Genomic DNA, 27,185 nt, shown 5'->3' with positions numbered 1-27,185 from the left:
GGGTTTTCCAAAAACAAAATAAAAAATATAAAGTCCAAGGGGCACCTGGGTGGCTCAATGGGTTAAGCGTCTGACTTTGGCTCAGGTCATGATCTCACGGTTCATAGGTTCAAGCCTACATTGGGCTCTGTGCTCATAGCGCAGAGCCTGAGGCCTGCTTAGATTCTGTGTCTCCCTCTCTCTTTGCTCTTCCCCTGTTCATGTTCTTTCTCTGTCTCTCAAAAATAAATAAATGTTAAAAAATATATAGGCAAATTAATAATTATTAATTAATAATTAAAACAATTATACTAAACTGAGATATTTAGGATCCAAAATATTATCTTGACAGATAAAAATAGTGGGATTTTGGGGCATCTGGGTGGCTCAGTCAGTTGAGTGTTTGACTCTTGATTTTGGTTTAGGTCATGATCCAGGGTTATGGGATCGAGCCCTGCATCAGGCTCTGTGCTGAGTGTGGAGCCTGCTAAATATTCTTTCTCTCTCTCTCTCTCTGTCCCTCTCCCTGTATCATGAGATCTCTCTAAAATAAATTTTAAAAAATAGTAGGATTTTATGCAGGATATTGAAAACACCAACTCAGCTCAGTTAAGCTTATGATTTCATACTACTATTTTCAGAAGGACTAGTGTTCACATGGGACTAGTGTTTCTTGGTTGAAGCTCTTTTTTATTTACTGTAAATTTTGGGTCTGCATTTCACTTGAATGAGGCTTTTCAGAAGGAAAAAAAGAATATTACACTATTTCCTACATTATGCCTCTCAACCTAACCATAAGTGACCATTTCTCTCCTCTTTCCATTTAACCTGTGGCTGACAGCTCATATTTGGGAGATATAAAAGGATAAATAAAAGAGGAGAAAGTGGGAAAGGAAAGATAAAGGAACAAGTTAGAAGAGATGGAGAGAAGAATTGAGACTGTCTAGAGGAGGATGCAGAGGTAAACTTTAAAAAAGAATTTGAGGGTTCATTTTCTTTCATCTTCTGGAGTACAGGAGTACTTCTGCTAGTGTTAGGTGAATTACTTTCACAAAATGATGCTGGTTTTCCCTCTATGGAGTAATGAGCCCTCAAGACCCTCAAGATCTAGAACACCTGGCTCTGGAGAGCATAGGAGACACCTGAAGAACAAAGACATATAGAGCAGAAGAAAAGTGGGAAGGCGCAAAGAAAGGTCAGTGTCCTAGTAACTTCCTCTTGGCCCAAGAAAGCTTTCTTAGTACCTTTCTCCCTGCTCTCCATTGACCGCCAGAGAGAAACAGAGGTGGGCACGGTTATATGGATATGTAAACACGTGAATTCAAGGGTTTCTTTGTTAGTAGTGGCTCAGAGTTTTCACTAATGAAGGGGTGGCAAATACCATTGGGAAGTTTTCCAGGGGAGAAATTCAGAGGCTTATCTCTTAGGAATAACAGGTGGGGAAGTTGAGATTGCCCTTTGTCATCAGTATCATGGGAGGTAAGGTAAGCAGTTTTCTGTGTACTTAACTCTCCACTGGGGTCACAGTCCAGATGGTTGGGAAATGAAAGATTTCAAACCTTCTTCATGCTTCAGGGTATTAACTCATTAAAAGCGTGGTTAAATAAATGAGTAAGATAAAATGAAGAATAGTGATTTCAAAGATGACAGAAATATTGTGAATTTGAACAGGCTTATATGAAAATCTGGCAGTCTTTAAAGCCATGAGATTTCCCATAAACATTACCAAAGGAATGTCCTATAACACAAAAGCCCATTTAATCTCTTGCCATTTGCTGGTTTACTGTGAACTTGATTCACTTTCTTTGGGAAAATTACTCTTGAACAGTGGTTACTAAACTTCAGTGGGCAATCAGGTTGGAGGACTAGTTAAAACAGATTGCTGGGCCCACCCTCAGAGTTTAAAATACAGTAATTTCCTATTTTATTTAATGGGTTATAATGTTTTAATATTATTTATTTTGATGCTCAAATTATCCCTCATTTGGTATCAGGCAGCCACTTCATGCTGGATTCTGTGTCCATTTGATATGTACCCATCATTTCTTGAACACTTCTTTCCTTTCTGGCATAAAGTATTCTAGGCTCATCTTTGACTTTCCCTGCCCCAGTCTTGAAATTAGCCTATTTTCCAAGGAGCTATGTTCCTTTTAGTGGAAAATTGTTTTAAGAAATCAAGATCTGGGCTCTATATATGCTTATGATTGGTGTGTATGTGTGTGTGCATGCATGCGTGACAGAGGTGTTAGGACAAAGCTATTCTCACTTCCAGAGCAAGAGAAAATGGAGATAGACACTTCATTCTAGAAGTGTCTCATGTGGAGTGAAGAACTTTGGCCTTCAGTGTAGGCATTCCTATCCCCTTGGTGTGTTTTTTTTTTTTTAAGTTTATTTATTTATTTAGAGAGAGAATGCACACAAGCAGGGGAGGGGCAGAGAGAGAGAGAGAGAGAGAGAGAGAGAATCCCAAGCAGGCTCTGCATTGTCAGCACAGAGCCCAACACAGGGCTCGATCTCAAGAACGATGAGTCTGATGCTTAACTGACTGAGCCACCCAGGTGCCCCTCCCTTGCCATATTTTCAATTATTTCCGGAGTCCCAGAAAGGGAGATGGGGCTGTCATTCACACAGAGAGTACCCAGGGATAGGTAGGGAGCTCTCACTATAGTCTTGTGTTAAACTAGAGCCAACAGAATCTGGTATACCAAAGAAAAGATTGCAGCCCTGCCACTGAACGCTTGGTGTTTGGCTGGCTGGGGCAAGCGCAGTAATGGCTGGCTAGCTCGCCTCCCTCCCCTGGCTGACTGAGAGGTCTTCATTCCAAAGAGCAGGCTGCTCACACATGCGCAGTATGCTCCAGGAGCTGGTCACAACAGAAAGCACCAATATTCAAGGACTACTGCAGTCCTGTCCCAAACACTGAGTGCCTGGGTGGCTCAGTCGGTTAAGCGTCCGACTTAAGCTCAGGTCACGATGTCGTGGTCTGTGAGTTCTAGCCCCGCGTTGGGCTCTGGGCTGATGGCTTGGAGCCTGCTTCCGATTCTGTGTCTCTTTCTCCGTCTTTGCCCCTCCCCCGCTCATGCTCTGTCTCTCTCTGTCTCAAAAATAAATAAACGTTAAAAAAAAAAATTTTTTTTTTTTTTCAAACGCTGGAGCATCAGTCCTGAGCACTTACGGCTACACCTGAGTCACTCCTGCATCTATCTATCGATGGGAAAGGAAGGAAAAACAGCTCAAACCAGAAGATTTCACTCTTTTTCTAAATGAAAAATGCTGGCTTTTCCCCCTATTTTTAAAAACTTTAATTCCAGTAGAGTTAACATGCAGTGTTACATTAGTTACAGGTGTACAATATGTGTGCTTAAGATTAGGGGGGATGTCACTGTTTTCATGGCCTATGGCCAGAACTAGAGAATATATGTATGTAAATGTATGATATATATCATAAACATACCCACATATAAATTTGTGTATATATACAGAATTTTGCATCTATTTATCTACTATTAACATATGTTTATTAAGTATATATTGAAATATATATATAATCATGAGTTTGTATTGATACATAAATCCATTTCTAATTCAATACCATGTTTCTATTTTTTTAAAGACACATGGAAGTTATGTAGTTCAAATATTAGCAACAAGTAATATCACACCCCTTCCTTTGAAATACTTGACTTTGTTGCAGTCATCAGTTTTCCTCTTTTGGATAAGAAGTTCCTGACTGTATTCATGCATTTATCTAATAGCTGTTTCCCCTAAATGATATTGCTCCCTTCAGAATTAGTACCCTGTACCCTGTAGCTTTTCTTTCTCCATGTTTCTGATGACCTGTTTTGAAATTCTTATGGACTTCGGTTTCTCCTTTTCCAAATTTGTAACTCCCTTCTCCTAGAGTAAGGAAGTTGGCTCTCGTTATTCTTATATGTTTACCTGTTCAGTTGCTCATCCTGTATATAACTAATCTCTGATCTTCAGCCCTACCCTACCCATGTGTGGACACTCTTCTCTTTTTGCTTGGGCTCTGACTTCCTATTCTAGGCTGCCACTCCATGTGGACACCCTTCTCACTCAACTCTGGCCCTGAATTCCCACACCAACCAGCCCACACATGCTGCCCCTGTGATCCTTCTGGGTCTCTGAAGGAATGCCCTCCTCTCTCTGCTCTGGCTTTGATTTCTCACATTGGACTGTTTCTTGCCTAGAGGCCTTCCTCACCCGTTGGTTGTGACATTGCATGCCAGGCTGTTCCTCCTTATCGTAGGGATGCCTTATGCACTCTGTTTGGAATCTGACATCTCATGCTATCCTCTTTTTCACCCCTTGCCCAATAGGGCTCTGACATCTGCTCTGGTCTACTGCTCCTCTCTACCCCCTCTATAGACACCTACCTTGTTCTTCCTCCACTAATGACGTTAGGATTGAAATTTTCAGGAAGGAAAAGCCTCAATTAGGTTGTTTGTAATACGGAAAAATAGAGGTTCAGATGCTTATGTGGCTTGTCCAGGGCCACAGAGCAAATTAGAGCTAATGTCAGTACAAATTCAGGTATTCCTGAGTGTAAGCTGTGTGAGGTCAGGGACCTTGCCTCTCTTGTTCACTGTATCATCTTCAGCATCTAGCATGACATCTGCATTGAGTGGAACAAATGAATAAATGAATTATTCCCTGTTTAGTTCTTTTCCCTTGATACATATAGGTGTGTGTATATAAAATTGATGTCTATATATTTGCCTATAACCAATAGAGATTCATGCCCTTATATAAATGTCAACATGTAAATTTCTGTGCCTAGGAATTACTTGCATTCCATAAATTTCTAGACTTTCTAACTGGAGAGTTGGCATATAAGTGAAAATATAAAAGTACTAAGAAGCTACGGCCATTTTAACTTCCCAGGATTCCAGCACTTCCATTGAGTGTGGGAAAGAAATATATGAGCATCACCAAAGTCAGTTTTTCAGTCACCAGACTACAGCTCCTTCAAAATATTTGGAACACTACAAGAAAAAAATACCATCAGCATATGACAAATACGGGTCCCCATGATCAGTCCCTTTAGTCATCTAAGACCTTCCTGTAGATGATCATGCAGGGAAGTGTTTCCAAAGCACATTCTGAAGATCGGTATCTCTTGAGAAATTCTTCTTGAGAAGAGGTTTCTGTGGTCAACACTGGGAACTTGACAATTCACAATGTATGTGAGCATATTAAAGACTTTAGGAAATTCTAGAGTTCAAGAAACCTATTACCTTTATGTAACCTCCTGTCACTCAAATTTCCTTAACCAGAGATCTCCTCTTTAGGATAATACCTGCCCAAGTCTCATTTCCTCATTCATGCAGTAGGCAAAAATATCTGTTACATGGGGTTATTGTACAGAATAAATGAGTTAAAGATACACAAAGTACACAGCATAGTGCTTGGTATATTCTAGGCATTTGGTAAGTGCTAATTCCTTTTCTTAGACTTATTTATTTAAAATGATTTCTTTTATTATTGAAAGAATAATAGAGGGGCGCCTGGGTGGCTCAGTTAGCTGAGTGTCCGACTTTGGCTTGGGTCATGATCTCATGGTTTGTGGGTTTGAGCCCTGCATTGGGCTCTGCACTGGCAGCTCAGAGCCTGGAGCCTGCTTTGGATTCTGTGTCTCCCTCTCTCTATGCCCCTCCCCTGCTTGCACTCTTTCTCACTCTCTCTCTCTCTCAAAAATAAACATTAAAAAAATAAAAATAAAAAAGAGAAAGAATAATAGATATGTTCATTATTATTATAATTGAGAAAATATTAAATGCATAAGGTAAAAACCTCAAATCATAAAAGGGGTACAAAATGAAAAATGAGTTTCTTAGATCTTTCAGATTCCCAAGAAGAATTTTTTATGTACCCTTCTAGACATTTGGTGTGCATAAATATGAAGACATCTCAGAAACATATTTTTAAAAATCTACTCACAGCAATAACAAGGGATTCACATTTGTTTTGTGCCACTGCAGCATTACCTGTAGTTCTTGCATTTTGGGTACATTGATGTGTTTTTCTGAAGTCCTTGGGTGGGGTAAAGGTTAGAGCCTATGTTCATATCCCGTGAAGCTGTATTTTGATAAAATGTTATAGAAAATAGGGGAAATATATAATTGTTTTGGGAGTCAAAAAGTCAGCTTAAGTGTGTCCTCTTTTGTAAAATCTTTTGTAATCCACCAAGAACAGGACTCTGGTTGAGGTGAGTATTCATTCATTCATTCATTCATTCAGTTAATGATGGAGAAGGGATAGGGAAAAGAACATGGGCATGAGATGGTCAGAGCTGTTGCAGCAAAGATACCTGCTAACATTGACCCAGATGGTGAATTAGTTTGCTTAGGGCTGCTGGAAGCCAGAAGTCCAACATCAAGGTGTCAGCAGTGTTGGGTCTTTCTGAAGGCTGGGAGGGAAGGATATGTCCCAGGCCTCTTTCCTTGGCTTATGGACAGCCATCTTCTCCTAAACTCTTGCCTTTATGCATATCTCTGTGCAAATTTCCTCTTCTTATAAGGACACCAGTTATGTTGAATTAGAGCCTGCTCTAATGACCTCATTTTAACTTGCTTACCTCTGTAATGACTCTATCTCCAAATAAGGTCACATTCTGAGGTACTAGGGGTTAGGACTTCCACATATGACTTTGTTTAAGTTTATTTATTTATTTTGAGAGAGAGGCAGAGTGAGCAAGGGAGAGAGAGAACCCAAACAGGCTCCATGCTCAGAGCCCAACGTGGGGTTTGAACTCACGAACCGTGAGATCATGACCTGAGCCAAAATCAAGAGTCACATGCTTAACCGACTGAGCCACCGAGGTGCTCCAACACGTGAATTTTTAGGGCAACATAATTCGGCTGATAACAAGTAGGTTGTAATACCGGAATTTAGTGCTCTTCGAAATTCATCCTGTGCTAGTAAAGCCCACTGACCAACTGCAGCTATCAAAATGTGGGCTCCTTTAAAAAATGCAAATATTGGAATCATGTGTGTGTTATTGCTTAAACCACTTGTTGACAAGAGAATCTGTGTGGTCTGAAGCTCCTGTTAGTCTTCCTTTGCTAGATCCTTCTAAAATGAAAGTGCAGGAAGATGACTTGGTTTTCTTTTTTTTGGCTCCCTTCCCCACCTTCTTGCTTGTATGGACATTTACACTTTGACCCTGTTAACTATTCCCTCCCTTTCTTCTTTATTATCCTGAGTTATCTTCTGTTCCCATAATTCCAATCACTTTTTTCTTGTTCTCATTCAGTGAAGGATGAGGAAGTTGCAATCAGAGCATGTACCTTTTATTAGGTGATTCAAACTGCCTCCCGCCTGATTAACCTCAAGAGTCCCAAAACATGAGGACTTCTGCCTGATAGATCACATAAAGGAGGAATTAAAAAAAATTTTTAGAATAGTTTCTGATTCAGCTTCTTGGCTCAGGAAGAAAGAAGCTAGCTGTTTTTCACCTAGGAGTGGTCTGACTTTTCCATGGCTTCCTGTCATGTTTGTGACCTCAGGGTGCTGGTGGCCACTGTGTGTGGACTGCTGACGGCCATCGTTTTGGGACTGGGCATCTGGAGGATTGTGATTAGCGTTGAGACAGGTAATATCGTTTATGTTTAACTATGTTATGTTTATCTTTAACTGCTATGTTGAACTCAAATCAAGAGAAGTTGTTGAGCCTCTCTCTCTGCTACCTGACACATCAGTACTGCGAATAGCCATGTCTGGGCTAGGGTTGCCTGCCAAGGTGTCATGTATGACATACAACAGGCAAGGGTCAATTGATGGCTAGCATATGGTTGTACATGCATGAATATGAATATGTGTGTGTGGGCAGGATGAGGAATTACAAAGTTGAATTACCCTCTTCTTGCTCTTTTAACACCTGACTGGAAAACAGAATAATCAAATCATTAATAACACATGTTTGGGTTTGTTTAGCTAAATTCGAGAAAGAGAAATAATTATGGACACACACACACACACAAATATACAGACATACACACATAATCAAATATGCTCAGAATGGAATTTCATTTTCGGAATGTTCTCACTAGGATGGTAAATAAACTCTTAAGGTTTGTGCATAAAGTTCTCACTCTCTAAGTGTAAAAAACTACTTAAAAAAATTAAGATTACTTAGAAAATGATTTTTTCAGGGGTGCCTAGGTGACTCAGCCAGGTAAGATTCTTAATTTTGGCTCAGGTCACGATCTCACACTGTGGTCTGTGAGTTTGAGCCCCATGTAGAGCTCTGTGCTGACAATATGGAGCCTGCTTAGGATTCTCTCTCTCCCTTTCTCCCTGTCTCTTCCATGCTCATGTTCTCTCTCTCTCTCAAAAATAAGTGCATAAACATTAAAAAAAAAAGAAAATGATTTTTCTGGTTACTCAACAAGTATCTGTTAGTAACTTTCTGTGTGCTAGAAATGACACTGGAAGGTGGGAGGGGGAGCCATGGGTGTAAAACAATGGTGTTAGAGGAAAACCCCCAGTAACTCACACTGAAGACTTTCTATAATCCCAGTACCTGTTCGCTTGGGCTGCAGAGGTTCTCCATGAAGGGATTCAAAGCTGGATGTGCCAAACGCTCCTTTTGTAATAAACAGAGAAAGATTCTAATAAAACTGAGTAAATAACGGTAAATAATACTAGTCTAGAGAGCAGAAGGAGGGGTGATCTGCCGTCTGAGAAGGTACCTGAGGAGGATGGAAGGTTGGGGGAGCCAGGAGAAGCACAATGCATGGCTGCAAAGATCCCATGCTGGAGAGAAAAGGAGTCAAATATATTCACTGTTGATGGAGTGACAGCTGAGATCTCATGGTCCTTCCTTCCCTGCCCCACAGAACATTATTTAGAAAATGCACTAACAAGATTTGTAGAATTAGCATGAGAAAATTTTCCAGAACAAAACCAATAACATTTAAACTTGAGAAAAATGTGTTTCCATTTGTTTTATTTATTTTTGTTTAAAGTTAAAAAATTATGAACTATAGATTTTTACCTCATTAAGGCTGCTAAATTTATAAGACCTTATTTAAAGAGTATACTTTTAAGAAATCTTTTTTCCTCCCTCCTTCCCTCCTTTCCTTCTTTCCTTTATAGGACATCTACTTTTAAAGGGAAATTTGTGGTGACTTATAATGGAGACAGGTATAATAGAACCATTAAAACAAGGACCAAAGTATTAAACACTGTAAGGAAGAAAACAGCAGAAGTTGCTAAAAACAAATACAAAACATATCCCTGAGACATATCCCTGAACTTCCTGAGGGCCAAGACCCCAAACAAAGCATAATAAGCAACAAAAAAACCTTGTTTAACAGTAAAAGCATACCAGCTCCTCAAAGAACACAAATGTGTCCTTGCTCTGAATTTTTCTTAAAAAATGTTTTATTTGATTGTAGTTGACACACAATATGACCTTAGTTTCAGGTGTACAACATACTTGTCTCATTTAACCCTAACAGCTACCTTTGAAGCAGTTATTATTATATCCATATTACATATGGGGAAACCCAGGCTCCAAGAATCTCTTCAAACTTATGTAGCTAGAAAGTGTTGGGTCTGGATTTGAATCTAGATTATTTTGACTTCAGTATCGATGCTCTTCACTCCTGCACTATTCTGCCTTCCTAGAGGGAAGACAATGGTAACCCAATCAATTAATTCACCTTCAGGTTTAAAAAAAATTTTTTAGGCACCTATGCCTAAAAACCCAATTTCACAAAAAATATGCAGTAACTAGTAGAATGATTTCTAGGCAAAGTTACGCACTTTGGTAAGTATGCTGTTTGTCTTCAAGTCAATGAGGTCTCCATTATTAATGGTGCTTATAGAGCATAGATTAGTATGCTTCACCTTTAAGCTTTTCTGAGTCTTCAAATGGTGTTTATAGATTTTTGGCTGTGGAGTAACTGCCATAGCTTTGCCACATTCTTCCAGGTTTTGCCAAGGCACCTCCTTCAGCTTTGCAAAGTTCTAGGATTGTCTGCTGTTGATCTTCTAGTCTAGAACAGCAGAAGAAAGTACAGATTCAGACTGCATTGCCTGGAACATTGCCCATTTTCTAACAACATTCATCCTGGTGACTGCCTTTAATGTAAAGATTTCTCACATTCACATAAGCCCCAACATCTAATGGCCATCAAACAAGCTTATCTCTGTCTAATTGCTAAGTGTAATGAGTCATTATAAAAAACCAAATTATTGGTTTAAATATCAAACAAATACCTCTAGAATGCCAATGATCTGTGTAGTATAGGAAAACTGTTAATTCTGCTCCTATTACTTAATAAGTCCTCTTGTAAAAGGTCATGGTAAAGCTCCAGTCCAGATGAAGTTGACAGCATTTCATGGGAGTAGACAAGCATGGGAGTAGCAATTCTTTCAGAATTGCTAGAATAGTCTTTGGCATTTTTATGTGCTGCTGCTGAAAACATTAAATAATAATGACCTTTTTTTTCATCAAAGCATCACAATAAGATATATTGTCAAGTATAACACTTTTTCCATCTAGGCTTTCAGAAATAAGATATCCTAGGCTTTTGAAGTTCTGTTTGGTAAAGAAATTTTTCAAAACTTTTGATGACTCTTGGAAGGAGCTCAAGACTTGAAGTTCTTCTATGATGATATCTGTTTGCTGGAACATGTCACCCAGAGTTTCACACAGCCACCTCCCTTATGATTTAGGTCTTAGTTTCAATGTCACCACCTCAAAGAGACCTTTTCTATCCACTCAGTCCAAGGTTATCATTCTATTTGCTCTCTTTCACATGTATTTTGTTCATGGCTTTTATCACCTGGTAATTTCTTATTTGTTTGCTGTCTGTCTCCCCATTCCTTGAATGAAAGCTCTAAGAAACCAGGGACCTGACTTATCAATCTACATTCTCTGCACCTATATGGGTACCTGGAATACAGTTGCTAGTACATAGCTTATGAGTAAATGAAAGAATCACGTGAAAACCAGAAACTGGACTGAAAGTTGTCAAATAGCTGTATTCAAGAAGTAAATAAATAAATATTAAAATGAATGTTATTATGGTTTTGTTTACATCAATTAGGACAGACACCATTTTAGTTTTCTTCCTCTGCCCCAGGCCATGCAACACTCTGACCATTTCTAGAACTTCCGCTTCATTAGGATCTCTCCTGTTGTGTATGATCTCTTCTGTTTAGCTGTATGATCAACAAAAGGATGCTTTTATGTTGGAGCAAATTGAAGTTTTGCCTGACCTCTAGCCTTTTCACATTAGGTCTTCTTTGTAGAATATCAAGTAATATGTGCCTCATCTGATGTGTTTTCAGAATGGACAACGCAAGGCATTCTATCTCTTTTGGACTTTTGCTTCCAATAGCAAGAACCTTGTGATACAAGAAGCAGTGCAGCTTTTTGGTCCAATCACACTTGATGAAAGTAAAATGAAACATAATTAAGTCTTATTATACATCTTTCCCTTGACATTTTTCAACTTGAGCAAGGCCTGATGTAAACATAGACAGATGTCCATAATCATAATAGTAGGAGATTTTTTTCTTAACTCTTAGGGAGAATATCTTAACCTTATGACATATTACCATTGATGATTATGCCCTATTGAACCATATCCTATGTCTCTTCTAGATTATAAAACTTCCTCCTTTCTGCAAGCATGAGTGCCTTTCCCACTCTTTCCAGATACCCTGACCTTCATTTCCTATCATGGGCTCACTTAGGCCTCAGGCCAAGAAAAGACTTTAGTAGGTTGCAATATTTCCAAACCCCAAGGTCAAACTTCATAGCATTGAAATTCTTGCACAGTAGGAAATATGGGTTGTGGGGAAAGGTCAAGGAGAGTTTATTGATTCTCAGAAAATAATTTGTACACAGATGCTTGACTTTCATTTTACTCAATTACAGTACTTACTCAAGAGGCAAACTTGTTAATAAATCAAACTCATGGGACTGTTCCTGGAGGACAGATTGTATTTTGGGGTTCGACAAAAGGTCTAGTAAGTGGAGAGCTGTAGTGTTATTTAGTCTTAATCCTGCTGTTGTAAACCTCTCTTCTGCTGTTTTGCCAGTCTCCCTTCTTGCTTCCTCATATAACCATTCTCTAAATTAAGAAAACAATTGCTGTGAAAAGAAAGGGATTTTTTTTTGGAGGAATAAATTTTGTTATGTAATTGGCTGAAGAGCATGAATTATTTTAACATCAGTATTAGTGATGTTTAAATTGCTGATCCCATTCTCAAAGTCACTTTCTCAAATTAAGAAATTTAACACAAGTGGGTTGACTTAGTAGATTTTTCCTTGATTTCCAGGTATTAGATATTTTTACTTAAAATACTGAATACAACCACCATCCATAGATCTTTTGATAGCATATTTTATTGAAGAACATCTAGTATAGAATGTGGTGATTAGGAGTGTGCACATGAGAGTCAGGGGGAAAAATGTACATAAACAGGGGCAAAAAAACAAAAAAACAAAAAAACAAAAAAACACCTCTGGAGCCAGACTGCCTTGTTGAAATGCCAATGCTACCACTTACTGAGTAAACTTGAGCAAATTACTCAACATTTCTGTGCTTCAGTTTTGCTATTTATGGGAATCATAATAAACCTATGTTTCAGGGCTGTCATTAAATGATTAAATGAGTTACTACATTTATGGGTTTAAGATGACATTTAGGACACTATAAGCACTCAATAAATATTAGCTGTTATTTTTAACTTATGAATTTTTAGATAATTTAGTGCATAGTTTTCTCTGCTTCTTGAATTATACCTTGAATGCATGCCATTGACCTAGATGGGACCTTTGGATTGAAACTCACCTTATCAAACTGAAGGTCTACTACAGGCTTAATCATTAAGTTCAACTGATTAAAACAGAAACAGAAACATTTCTAAGAATTGTTATATCTTCCTGCATTAAAAAAAATTATATTATGCTACACCATCAGGGAAAATTTTATTAAAATATTTAATCAGTTTATTGAAATATGTAACCAGGTATTTCATACAGAACAACTTCTACCTTAGGTAAAAACTATGTATATTTTGTTTACATTTTTTAGGTTTCTTTTCACAATAGAATAAACTTTCCTAAATATTGTCCTCTCATTTAAGAGGAATCTTTATTCTCATCCAAATATTTCAAATTCATGGTCTGGGACAAATGACAGATGCCAGGATTTTAAAACCCTAAAGAATTGGAGCCAGATACTAGAGTCTCCTGCTGGAATTTCTTTGACTAAGGAAGAGCATTTTTATTCCCACACTTAATTAAACTAGACTTTTCAGAACAGATTCTAATTTAGTTTAGGAAAAGAAATGAAATTCATGTTTTCCATTTGGCATTTTTAATATTTTATGCTACTTTCTCAAGCAGCATGAAGTGTGTTACGTACGTTCTACATTTAATTTTCCATGATGTGTGGTAAAGATATTGAAAATAGGACTCATATTTCTGGAAATACTGCTTAGTATAATGTAAGAAAATGTAGAAAAATGTTAATATTATACTGGTGTTATAAAAGAAAAATAAATACTACTATTAAACACATGCCAGCGTACGAATCCTCAAGTTGAAGCTGATGCTCTCCATCCCTGTTTTCCCTGTGGTAAAGACAGCACTTGTAGGGTGGAGCTGGAGCACTTGATTAGTAACCAAAAGATCTGAGTTAACTCCACTCAGCTGTCAACTAGTTATTGATCTGGAACAAGTTACCCTTTATGTAGAATATACTCTTTATGCAGAATGTACTCTTTATATAGAATGGGGATGTTGGGCTAATGAATGTTGGCTAGTGTCATTTTTATAAGTCCATAGGTTTAAAAACTAAATGAAACAAACAAAGCACTTAATCCTTCAGGGTCTGTCTTTCTTTACTTAAAATACAGAGGCTTAAAAATACCAATACTCCCTTTGCTATATTTTGTGGGTAATTTAGGCATTTCAGGGGACAGGGTCTTGAACTGGGGGGGCAAAAGGTGTTAAAAATGGGATTGTAACAGAGGAGTGGTAGCTCAGCTTGGGCTCGATATCCTCAACCAAACTGCAAACGCCAAAGAAGCCAGTCAGCAAACATTTGTTGTACTGTCTATGCATCTGTCATTAAGCTGGGCCTGGAGACAAAACAAATAAAAATAAATAAATAGAAAAAAAAGTAAATTCTAAGGAAGGCTGTTTGGCAGTAATGAAAATAAGAACAAATTAATGGAATGGAAACAAAACAAGAATGGAGATCAACAAAACCAAAAGCTAGTTTTTTGAAAAGATGAATTTAAGACGATAAATATCCAGCGAGATTTGTCAAGACGAAAAGGTATATAAGCAACATGTGCAAAAGTAAAGCGGATCACAACACAGAGAAGCAGGATGATAGACAAGGTTTAAGGAAAAGCCAAGACAGCACGCTGACCCAGAGCCCGCATCTCTCCTTCTGGGGTTTGCGTCTTGCATCCGGGTCCCCAGCTCCCCTGCTGGGCTTATAGGGAGATTTTGCTCACCTCACTTCGCCCCGGTGGTGGCAGTGCTTACCTGGCCCTGAGGGGTGGCTGTTGGCTCGGGTGTCGGTAGGTGGCAGCACAAGGCCTCCTTGGGCCTGGAACCCTACCAGGCATGAGGACAGAGTGGGGCGGGTACATGTCACAGTCTGAAGTAGAACTCCAAGGAATGCACAGTTCCTAAATTCAGACCTGGACTTCCAGGTCCTTAGGAAGGTATGATTATCCTGGCATTAGAATCAAGCACGTAGACTTTATTTAGCAGTTTGTGAGCTTAATTTACAAGTTTTACATCTACTTTTATATAAATGGTATATGGGTCTTCATTGTACTTTGTTTCAGGCCCTGCATAGAGTTGCACTGCTGGTGAAAATACAAGTCAATACAACCCCTATAAGGGCAAGCTGGAAATAAATGTCAAAATGACAAAGGTGCACTCTTTGGCTCAGAATTGCACCTCTGGGAATTCATTCTCCATATGAATTTGTGCAATGTACAGTGCAATTTTGAGACAATTGAAAACAACATGTGTCCATCAATAAGGGGTCAGTTAGCTAAATCAGGGTTTATTATGATGGACTGTAATGCAGCTGTAAAAGAAGAGGTGGAAGTTTTCTATGAACTGCTGTGGAAAGATTTTGGACATTCATTGTAAGGTGCAACAGCAAGCTACAGAAAAGAGGATGAAAATAAGTATAGATTCATATTTGCTTGTACTGAAAAAAGAAAGATTGGAAAAAATGAATAGAAATTATTACTTGTGTATATTTATGGATGGGAGAAAGGTTATGTACTTTGAATGTTATTTTTATTTTCCAACTCTGTAAATGTATTACCTATTAAAATATATAATAAAGAAGTGATTAAAAAATCAATAAAGTCATAAGCAAATACCATGCAAATATTATCCTAGCTAATATAAAAACTTTGCCCAAGTAGCAATTTTCTAAAAAAATATAAATGACCAAATATACCCCCAAAGGAAGGAAAAAAAAACCTAAATCGAACTGTAACCATTAAAATAGTCGAATCAGGGAGCCTGGGTGGTTCAGGCATCTTGATTTTGGCTCAGGTCATGATTTCACGGTTCATGAGTTTGAGCCCTGTGTCAGGCTCTGAGCTGACAGTGCAGAGCCTGCTTGGGATTTTCTCTTTCCTTCTCTCTTTGTCCCTCCTCCCCCAAATAAAATAAATAAACTTAAAAAAAGTAGTTGAATCAATAGTAAAAACCAAACCAAAACAAAAACTGCAGCAAATGCTATGTATTGATTATCTTAGATATAATAATAGTATAAAATATGATGTAAAAGATAAACGACAATTTCAATATAGTGTTAACCTCTGGGTATGGAGAGAAAGGAATGTTGATAGAAAGGAGTAGAAGGGGTTTCAACTCTTCCTGTAAAGTTTTATTACATATTTTTTAAAAAGTCTGAAGCAAATCTGAGAGAAAGTTCCTAGCTTTTAAAACTGGCTTTGGGGTAGTGGGGGATGTTTTATACTCTGTACTTTGTGTACTTGAAATATTCTACAATTTAAAAAGATTCACATAAGGGCACCTGGGTGGCTCAGTCTGTTAAGCATTGGGCTCTTGATATTAGTTCAGGTCGTTATATCACAGTTCATGGGTTCAAGCCCTGCACTGGGTTCTGCGCTGATGGCTGGAGCGTGCTTGGGAATCTCTCTCCCCCTCTCTCTCTGCTCCTCCCCCACTCTCACGCATTCACCCTCTCTCAAAATAAATAAACAATAAATAAATATTCACACATTTCCTTGGTTACACGGAGAAGTTTGTCATATAACAATTACAATTAAATCTCTCTTGGTAGATCTTAAGCTCTTTGAGATCTGGATCCATATCTTATATTTTTATACCAATGACTTGATTTTTAGAGAAGTTTCAGGCTACAGTAAAATTCAGCAGAAAATATAGAGTTCCTATTTATTCCCTCTCGCATCACTGCTTCCCCTCCATATCTTCCTTTATTATTAATATCTTACCCTAGTGGGTTGCTTTTGTTATATAACGAATGAACCAATATTGATACATTATTAATTAAAATGCATCTTACATTAGGGTTCATTCTTTGCGTATACAAATTTGGTGGATTTGGACAAATATAATGACATGTATCCACTGTTACAGTATCATACAGAATAGTTCACTTGCCTAAAATTCCCCTTTGCTTCACCTATTCATCCTTCTCTCCCTCTCCCAACCCGCCAGTCATTTTACTGTTTCTATAGTTTTGCCTTTCTAGAATGTCATATTTAAATTTTTTTAACGTTTATTTATTTTTGAGAGTGAGAGAGACAGAGAGCATGAGTGGGGGAGGGGCAGAGAGAGAGGGAGACACAGAATCCGAAGCTGGCTCCAGGCTCTGAGCTGTCAGCACAGAGTCCAATGAGGGACTTGAACTCATGAACTGTGAGATCATGACATGAGTTGAAGTTAGATGCTTAACTGACTGAGCCACCCAGGAGCCCCTCCAGAATATCATACGTAGAATCATATAGTGTGTAGCCCTTTCAGCCCGGCTTCTTTAACTTAGCTAAAAGTATTTAAGATTCCTCCATATCTTTTGGGGGCTTCATAGCTCATTTCTCTTTATGGATGAATAATATTCCATTGTATGGATATACCACTGCTTTTTAAAAAAATCCATTTACTCGGTGATGAGTGACGAGCATTTTTTCATGTGTCTGTTAACCATCTAGATGTATTCTTTGGAAAAATGTCTGTTCATGTCTTTTGCCCATTTCTTCACTGGATTATTTGTGTTTTTTGGGGTGTTGAGTTTGGTAATTTCTTGATAGATTTTGGATACTAATCCTTTATCGAATATGTCATTTGCAAATATCATCTCCCATTCTGTCAGTTGCCTTTTAGTTTTGCTGATTGTTTCCTTTGCTGTGCAGAAGCTTTTTATCTTGATAAGGTCCCAATAGTTCATTTTTGCTTTACTTTCCCTTGCCTCTGGAAACATGTCAAGTAAGCAGTTGTTGTAGCTGAGGTCAAAGAGATTGTTGCCTGTATTCTCCTCTAGGATTTTGATGGCATCCTGTCTTATATTTAGGTCTTTCATCCATTTTGAGTTTATTTTTGTGTATGGTGTAAGAAAGTAGTCCAGGCTCATTCTTCTGCATCATTCATCATCAGGGAAATACAAATCATACATCATAACAAATTGGGATTTATTCCAGATATGCAAGGCTAGCTCAACATTTGAAAATCAATTAATGTAATTCATATCAACAGGCTAAAAAAGAAAAATCACACGATCATATCAATAAATACAGAAAAAGCATTCTACAAAATCCAACTACCATTCATGTTAAAAACTCTTAGCAAAGTGAAAATATAGGGGAACTGCATCAACTTGATACAGAACATCTACAAAAACCATAAACTCAATCTCATACTCAATGGTAAGAAATGAGATGCTTTCCCCTAAGATGAGAACATGTTATAAAGGAAGAGAAGAAGGATTGAGAATACTGTATTATGTTATAAATTTTTCTATACATTGTTGGGTTTGATTTGCTAATAATTTGTTGAGGAGTTTTGACTTTACATTCATGAGAGATATTGATATGTAATTTTCCTTTTTTGTAATGTCTTTATCTAATTTTGGTATTAGAATAATGTTGGCCTCATAGAATGAGTTAGGAAGTGTTCCTTTTGCTTCTGTTTTCTAGAAGAGAGTGTAAAACATTGATACCAGTTTTTCCTCAAGTGTTTGGTAGGATTCAGCAGTAAATCCATCTGGGGCCTGATGCCTATTGTTCTGGAAGGTTATTGATTATTGATTCAGTTTCTTTATCAATATAGGCCTATTCAGATGATCTATTTCTCCTTGTGTGAGTTCAGTAGATTGTGTCCTTCAAGGACTTGGTCCATTTCATCTAGCTTATCAAATTTGTGGGCATAGGCTATTCATAATATTTCTTTATTGTTCTTTTAATGTTCATGGGATCAGTAGTGATGACTCTTTTTCATGTCTGTTATTTGTGCCTTCTCTTTTTTTTATGGTTAGACTGTCTATAGGTTTATCAATTTGAATGATCTTTACAAATAACAAGCTTTTGGTTTCATTGATTTTGTCTATTAATTTCCTGTTTTCAACTTCATTGATTTTTGCTCTGATTTTTAATTATTTCTTTAAAAAGAACGTGAACTTAGATTAGTTGTAAATGTATACTGCAACCTCTACAGTAACCACCAATTTATTTATTTATTTATTTATTTTGAGAGAACAAGTAGGGGAGAGGGGCAGGGGCAGAGGAAGAGAGAGAAAGAACCCCAAGCAGGTTCCATGCTCAGTGCAGAGCCAGACACAGGGTTCAATCCTGTGACCCTGGGATCATGACCTAAGCCAAAATCTGGTCAGACACTCAACTGACTGAGCCACCCAGGAGCCCCCCAAAATGTATCTTTTAAGTTTATCTATTTTGAGAGAGAGAGAAAGAGAGAGTGAATGGGGGAGGGGCAGAGAGAGGCAGAGAATCCCAAGCAGGCTCCTTGGGAGCCTGACGAGGTGCTCAGTCTCACAAACCATGAGATCATGACTTGAACCCAAATCTAGGGTTGGACACTCAACTGACTGAGCCACCCAGGTTCTAAGTCCACTTTCTAATATCTCTGTGGTCTCATAAGTAGTGCCAGGACCTCATAATACAGTATTCCCAATTCCTCCTTCTCTTCCCTTACATTTTTTTCTGTCCTTTATTTCGTTTTTCCATAAACTATAATCACCTCATATGTCATTGCTATTATTATTTTGAATAAACTTATCTGTTAGATCAATTAAGAATAAAAAAACTAGGGGCGCCTGGGTGGCTCAGTCGGTTAAGTGTCTGACTTTGACTTAGGTCATGACCTCATGGTTTGTGAGTTCAAGCCTCACCTCGGGCTCTGTGCTGACAGCACAGAGCCTGGAGCCTGCTTCAGATTATGTGTCTCCCTCTCTCTCTCTGCCCCTCCCCCACTTGTACTCTGTCTCTCTCTCTCAAAAATAAACATTAAAAAAATTTTTTAAAAGATCTCTCTAGACTCTTGCAGGATAAATCTCCTTGGCTTGGTCTATAAACCCACTCATAATCCAGTCGATGTCCTGCTATTACTTCACATAGGACTAATATTCCTTATTTGTTAAACTTTGCTATGTTCCTTGGACACATCAGAACTTTCCCATTTTGTGATTTTGCACTCTGTATCCTGCCTATTTGGGGCCATCCTTTTTTATCTGGCTTTTCTAGTTTTAGTCTTAAAATCTGACTCAAATACCACCTCTTCTGGAAAGTCATCGCTGGATAAATTGCCTCTGTCCTCAACATCTCTCTTCTGTGTTCTTAAAACATGTAAAAATCTGCATGTTGACTTAGGTGCCTTATATGCCTGCCTATCTATCTATCTACTATCTATCTATCATCTATCTAATCTATATAATCGCCTGTTTCCCTCCGTAGATTCTAATGTCCTTGTTCAAAGTATTATGTCTTTTAAATGTAGCTTTTTGGTATTCATAACCTGTCATAAGTATTGTATACCCTGTGTAAATTCTCAATATATATTTTTGTTGATGATGATGTTACAAAAATACTTCTCCAGTGCTACTCAAGGTGATTGTTTTACATGTAGAAATTGAAGGCTACACATCCAAAAGGAGAAACTGATTAGCCAGTTTGTGAAGTATTCTATTATTTATTGTTTTTTTTTAGAAACATTAACCCCCACAGCAAACACCACAATAAAGTTCTGCAGGAATGGTGGAACCTGGGAAAATGGCAGATGTGTTTGTCCAGAAGAGTGGAGAGGATGGAGATGTACAATCCGTAAGTTACTTGGGATGGCACTAGGGTATGAGATTTAGGTGGCTTGTGTAAATAAGGACAACAGCAAAGTTTTTCAAATGCTTCTGTTAATGATTTAGTAACAATGGGTTTAATAATGATGGCTTTAACATGTGTTTGTAGCTTAATAGTAAAAGCTGAGTATTCTTTTTGGGCTATTTACTTGTATGTTCAATATACCTAGTATGTTTCCCAACTATCAAGTTTCTCTGTAAACTGACAGATGCTTTTCCTTCTGGTTGCACTTTCTACTTCAGGGCAATGGGTGATATGGTTTTCTCAGGTCCTTCTGGTTGGTGATATGCTATATTACCCCATTTCAAAGATCACAATTCTAATATATTTAACTTTTCTGAAACCAAGGTACATCTTCCTATCTAACTATATATGTAGATGAAGTTTTTGTCTTTTCATCCTTTCTCTTGATGAGATGTTGTAAAATTACTGGTTTTACTTCAGACTGTGCTCTCTCAGAATCAAAGTTCAAAGCTACTTCTTTTTTTAATTGAAGTATAGTTGACACACAATGTTACATTACTTTCATGTGTACAACATAGTGATTCAACAACTCTACCCATTATGCTATGTTCACCACAAGGGTAGCTACCATCTGTCACCAAACAATGCTAGTTCAGTACCATTGACTTTATTCCCTGTGCTGTACCTTTTGTCCCAGTGACTTATTTACTCCATAACTAGAAACCTGTATCTCCCACTTTCCTTCACTCATTTCACCAATTCCCCCGGCAACCCCTCTGGCAACCACTCTGTATTTATGCATCTGTTTCTGTTATTTGTTTATTCATTTCATTTATTAGATTCTACATATAAGTGAAGTAATACGATATTTTTCCTTTTCTGTCTTACTTATTTTACTTACCCTCTAGGTCCGTCCATGTTATTGCAAATGGCAAGGTCTCATTCTTTTTTATGATTAAGGTTCATATATATATATGTATATATATATATATATATGAATATTCCCAGCAAATATATATATACATATATATACGTATATATATTTCTTTATCCACTCATCTACTGACAGATAGTTAACATTACTTTCTTGTCTTGGATATTGTACATAGTGTTTCAAAGCTACATCTTCATCTACAGTATGCTTTCCAATACTCTGTACACTTTGTGCTCCCTGCTTAGGATCCAGAGCCCTAGAAATGCATTCCTACCATTTCCTGCACTCCTACAAGCCAGTATATCTCACATGATCCATGACTTTGGTCTTTTTGCTTTGACCCACATCCTCATGATGCCCTTTGGTAGTAAAGATAATAAAGATATAGGCTCTATATCTTTAATTTTCAAGATTGCAACTAATTTGATTATACTATCCTTTTTGATGTGTTAGTGATTACATCCTACCTCTACCAGATTATATATTGTGCACATTTTAACTAGAAGACATTATCTAACATACTAATTTTTCTAATGGTATTAATATTAACTCAACCAGATAAAAAAGTATGAAATTCTTGGCAGGTCAATGAGTCCTAAAGTTTTCTATTATCCTTCAAATTATACTGAATAGGTTTTGAACTTTGACTTTTATCTGGTTTGAAATTTTAAAAAGAAAATTATAATTTATGATGAAAAAAATATATTTTCTTTTCATCATAGCTTATTTCTGTGAAAGCAGTACCTCTGATGATTTAACTTTTGCCAGAATTCCGGTGGGAAAATATGGATCTTCCCAGCAAACATGTGGTGAGAACACTTTAAATGGTATGTGTTTTTCCAAACGTCTCCTCTGTGTAAGCATATTAATCGCTATACTGGATCATACCTATCATTCCTCCAACCAGTATTAAGTTCCTGGAAGAGGCATCAAAGATGGCTTTGTGGAACAGTTTTCTTCCCTTTCATGATACCAGTGTTCCAAATTTAGGATGCAATTTCACATAATTCTAATTCTCCTAAAAACTATAATATGGATCAGTTAAAAATTCCTTTTACTCCTTCTCCCATTGGTTTATTTCCCCAGTTTACTCTATGTCCTTGAATTTAATCATGTTAATATCTGCTTATGGAGTTTTATAACTTGTCTGAATATTAAACATTAGCTATAGATTTGTACCATATCTACTTTCAGACTTCATCTTTCTAGGTAGAGATGCTGTTAAGTTTGTCCACAGTTGGTAGTACTTCATCTCCTTGGTAATTTTAGTTAGCCATCTTGGAACATTCTCTAGATTCATCATACCTTTCTTGAAGCATGACAACCTTGTGTGCATAGAGACATTCCAAGAATAAAGGCACAAATAACATTTTTTAAATGTCTATGCTCCCTGATGATATCCAGGATTTTGATGACTTATTTCAATGCTGCATTGGGTAATATTTTCTGAGAGTAGCCCTTAAAAATTCATAGGTTCCTTTCCTAACAGCTTAGAACCCATTATGCTGTATAATTTCCTCTCAGTGTTTACCTGAACTTTGTTTGCATTGATTTTCCTTTGACCACTCCTCCTATCTCTCACATCTTCCTGCAGGATATCATCATTTCCTGCAGCACTGGATATCTGAATAACAGCCAATTCTAGATCATTTATGAAAATGTGTGAGAGAACTTCAGTCAGTAATAACCCTGGGGAGAATTTCACATTTTATATAGATATTTATTTTTGTTTATGTCATGCTCTTTGAAATGCTACAGTACTTATAGGTACTGGTCTTTCCCCTGTGTTTCTTTATCTTATTTATTCTAAGAGATTATGTAAACCAGTATTCCATTTGCAGAGTCCAAATTGCCTTTGCCCACATATATCGTGCCTACTCAAATCTTCATGATCCTATTCTTTACATATGTCCTTATAAGGCTAGAGCCTCTTGATTAAAAGCTCAGAAGGTGAAAGACATGGGGCTTCGTGTATTGGTACTTACTTTTTATAATGTATGTCCATGGATACTTACCGTCTTAATTTTTATATGTTTTGTTTGTGTTAAATATTTCATTATAACTTGTAAAAGAGATACAACTACAAAAAATAACTATGTGCTACCCAATCTGGAACAGTAAAAATGTCAGTAACATATGCATCAAGGGACATCACTCTTGTTTGATTTTTTTAAAATGTTTTTGGGACAAGGGAATCACCATCTTTCATTTGGTTCTTTTATTTGGTTATTTTTATTTTCTGAGCAACTATTGTGAAAAGGTTTATTTTACTTACCTTTAAATTTCAGATTGAGCCCATAAAATAATTTTAAGCATATAGATTCCAACTACTGGCAAATGTGTGTTTAGTTTTATATTAAGAATTACTTCTGAATTATTCACTTTTATACAACAAATGACCAAGATATTTTCAATGATTTTGCGTAGGTAGATTCATACTTGTAGGAGGTGATTTTATTTGTTAACAGCTTCTTAAGCTTTGTTCACAGGAGAACACTGAATTAGGGAGGCTCAGTGATAATTATAAGAAATAAACCTAATGATTCATGAGTATTGAAAGCCAACCAGGTATCAAATAGGTGCTACAATATAGTAGAACTCTTTGCCTTTCAGTTTACTCAGATTTGGATAAAGAAGGAAAGATCAATATGTAATTCATTATATAGTAGGAATTTTTCATATTGTTTCCCATCTCTTCAACCCTCATCACATCCAATTCAAAGCCCTATGTCCCTAGTTGCTGGAAGGCAAATCTTCCTTGCAGACTTCAAAGGAAGGAAATAGTTTTGAATTCCATATTTAGAAATTAAGACAAGTGATATCTGCCTTTAAGATTCCTGTAGTAACTGGCTGATTCACTTTTCCATTCCTGTATATCAAACTACCCCAAATTTTGTGGCTTAAAAGAATTAATGATTTAGATTTTTCATAGTTCTGTGGGTTCATTGTGGCAGCTGGAGTCCTAAATGGCAAGACTGAAGGGCCTCAGTTCTCTTCCACATAGCCTCTTGTTCTCTAGTAGATTGGAGCTGCTTCCTTATTCAACAGTCTCAGGACAGTGTTCCAAGGGGGTGAAGGCTGAAACTTCATCTTCTTGAGGCCAGGTTCTGGAGCTCTCACAGAACATTCTCTTGGTCAACGCCAGTTGTAAGTCCAGGCTCAATTCAGGAAAAGGAGGAATAGACTCCACCTTTTGGTGGGAAAAGCAGCTAAATCACACTGAGATGGAGGTGTGTATAGGGGCAGATTGTTGCTAGTGGCCATATTTGCAAACACTTGTTTTGTTTTGTTTTGTTTGCTTCTTTTTATTAAAGTGGGCTATCCAATAGCTACTCGGATGTGCAGTATTTCTATATATGGAGAAATAGTATTAGAAAATGTGACAAAAGGAAATTGCGATGAAAATCTGGAAACCCTGGAAAACAAGGTATGCCCTATGGTCCATGTTCTGGGTAACTGGAAAAAGTTTGGATTCTGTATACTCTCTGTTCTTTAGATACCTGATGGTCAGATCTATGCTTTTTAAACATTTTAAAAAATTTTATTGTTATTATTTTTTAATTTTGTTTTTACTTTTGAGAGAGAGATTGCAAGCGGGGGAGGGGCAGAGAGATAGATTGAGAGAGAAAGGGAGACACAGAATCTGAAGCAGGCTCCAGGCTCTGAGCTGTCAGGACAGAGCCCGATGCAGGGCTTGAACTCATGAACCGTGAGATCATGACCTGAGCCGAAGTTGGACACTTAACTGACTGAGCCATTCAGGAGCCCCTGAATCAATGCTTTTAAAACTGTCAAATTAGAAAAAGCAAAAACTGGGGTTCCTGGGTGGCTCAGTCAGTTAAGGCTTCAGCTCAGGTCATGATCTCAAGGCTCGTGAGTTAGAGCCCTGCATTGGGCTCTGTACTGTGACAACTCAGAACTGGAGCCTGCTTCTGATTCTGTGTCTCCCTCTCTCTCTCTGCCCCTCTCCTGCTTGCACTCTGTCTCTCTCAAAATTAAGAAACATAGAAAAAAGAAGTAACAAAAACTGGTAATTAAAGCCACTCTTTTTTTTTTTTGAAGATGACACCTGTTTGTGAAAAAGGACAGTTGTACATGGGTTCAGCAAATTTTAGTGAATGATAATCTGTAACATATTTTAAATGGCCTCATCTTTTTAGATCAGTGGTAAAGTATTGACTGAAAATAGATCACTGGTATCTGAAACCAAAAGGAAGGTATTTTGATGGTCAACTTTATTAGAATAAAGAGAAAAAAGAAGAAAAAAAAAAACTATGATCAAACACCTTTTGAGACAGGAAACCCCAGACCCTAATGCTGGTCTCAGGGCTGTACCCATGAGCAGGTGAAGTGGGAATTACATAGACTAGATGTTTTATTCATGAAGATTAAATTATTTTGACCTAATACATACCTAAATGCAATTGCATGGGATTGCTAATACCTGCGGCCAAGAAAGGAGAGAAGGAGGAAACTTTAAGTGGTCCAAGTGCAGGGCATGTAACATACATTATCTCATTTAGTCCTTTTGGAACCTCTGTGAGTTAGATGTTATTCTCATAGATAATTATAGTGATTATACTAATTCTTGATCACTTACTGTGTAGCAAATATTGCACTAACATTTTACATATGTTTTTAAATCACATTTAATTCTTATAACAACTATATAAATAGTTATGAATGTACCTATTTTATAGATGAGGAAACAGTGTCTTTGAGAGGTGCAGTGAACCACAGCCAAAAAATGATGGAGCTGCTTCTTATTTTGGGGCGCCTGGGTGGCTCAGTCGGTTACGCGGCCGACTTCGGCTCAGGTCATGATCTCACAGTCTGTGAGTTCGAGCCCCGCGTTGGGCTCTGTGCTGACAGCTCAGAGCCTGGAGCCCGCTTCAGATTCTGTGTCTCCCTCTCTCTCTGCCCCTCCCCTGCTCATGCTCTGTCTCTCTCTGTTGCAAAAATAAATAAAAACATTATAAAAAAAATTTTAAAGTCCACACTGTCCCACACTGGCTCCCTAACTGTAGATGGGCAGGGTTGAAGGTAAAGATGGGGATGGAAGTGGAATGTGGAGATGGCTGCCAGCCACGTAGTTTGTGTGAACTACACAGGCTGGGGAAAGACTTCATGTTCCAGAGTTTGACTAGCCAGTTTTTGGCTCTCAGCTCTGACATTTTAAGCTGCATGGACTTTGGGTGAACTCCCTTCCCTCTTCAGACTTTTAAACAGGGAGAAGGATGCCCTACTCACAGTGTTGTTTTGTGTATTAAATGTGATAACATCTATAAAAACATCCAGCAAAATGCCTGCACAGAGCAGGGACCTAGCTATTGAATGAGAGCTTTCTTTGTTTTGTCTACTGATTGGATATTATTTTCAACTGTTCCCAAAGTATGAATGGCCTGTGACCTTGGTTTGATTTTTGAAATGATGCTGCCATCTAGTGAAAACTAACACACATGCTCACATTAACACCTGGCTCTACCAAAGACAATATGGATTAACATGTTTTATAGTCTCACAACACCAGAGCCAGGAGACTGATCGGTACCTGGAGATATGGTCGAGGTCAGTGTCTCCCAAACTGTCTTTGCTGAAAAGCTAGTTAAAATTTTTTTTTTTTTACATTTATTTATTTTTTGAGAGACATAGAGAGGCAGAGCACAAGTTGGGAGGGGCAGAGAGAGAAGGAGACACAGAATCTGAAGCAGGCTCCAGGCTCCAAGCTGTCAGCACAGAGCCGGATGCAGGGCTTGAACTCACAAACTGTGAGATCATGACCTGAGCCGAAGTTGGATGCACAACTGACTGAGCCACCAGGCACCCCTTGGAAAGGTAGTTTTAAAAATTTCCAACTCCTGGGGCGCCTGGGTGGCGCAGTCGGTTAAGCGTCCGACTTCAGCCAGGTCACGATCTCGCGGTCCATGAG

General features: G+C 37.8%; 1 protein-coding gene across 1 annotated transcript in view; it reads left to right on the top strand.

The window, feature by feature from the left end:
• The first annotated feature begins 7,479 nt into the window (after positions 1 to 7,479).
• Positions 7,480 to 27,185, top strand: part of ADGRG7 (adhesion G protein-coupled receptor G7) — a 71,678-nt gene continuing 51,972 nt past the window's right edge. Inside the window, exons 1-4 of the mRNA XM_030329616.1 lie at positions 7,480 to 7,594; positions 20,212 to 20,325; positions 21,979 to 22,083; positions 24,571 to 24,683. Coding sequence (XP_030185476.1) covers positions 7,480 to 7,594; positions 20,212 to 20,325; positions 21,979 to 22,083; positions 24,571 to 24,683 — 447 coding nt within the window. The remainder of the gene's footprint in view (positions 7,595 to 20,211; positions 20,326 to 21,978; positions 22,084 to 24,570; positions 24,684 to 27,185) is intronic.

This window comes from Lynx canadensis, chromosome C2 (assembly GCF_007474595.2).
Source record: "Lynx canadensis isolate LIC74 chromosome C2, mLynCan4.pri.v2, whole genome shotgun sequence".
Lineage (NCBI taxonomy): Eukaryota > Metazoa > Chordata > Mammalia > Carnivora > Felidae > Lynx > Lynx canadensis.
Note: the sequence above shows the minus strand (reverse complement) of the source record. Positions and strands in the feature narration are given on the sequence as shown.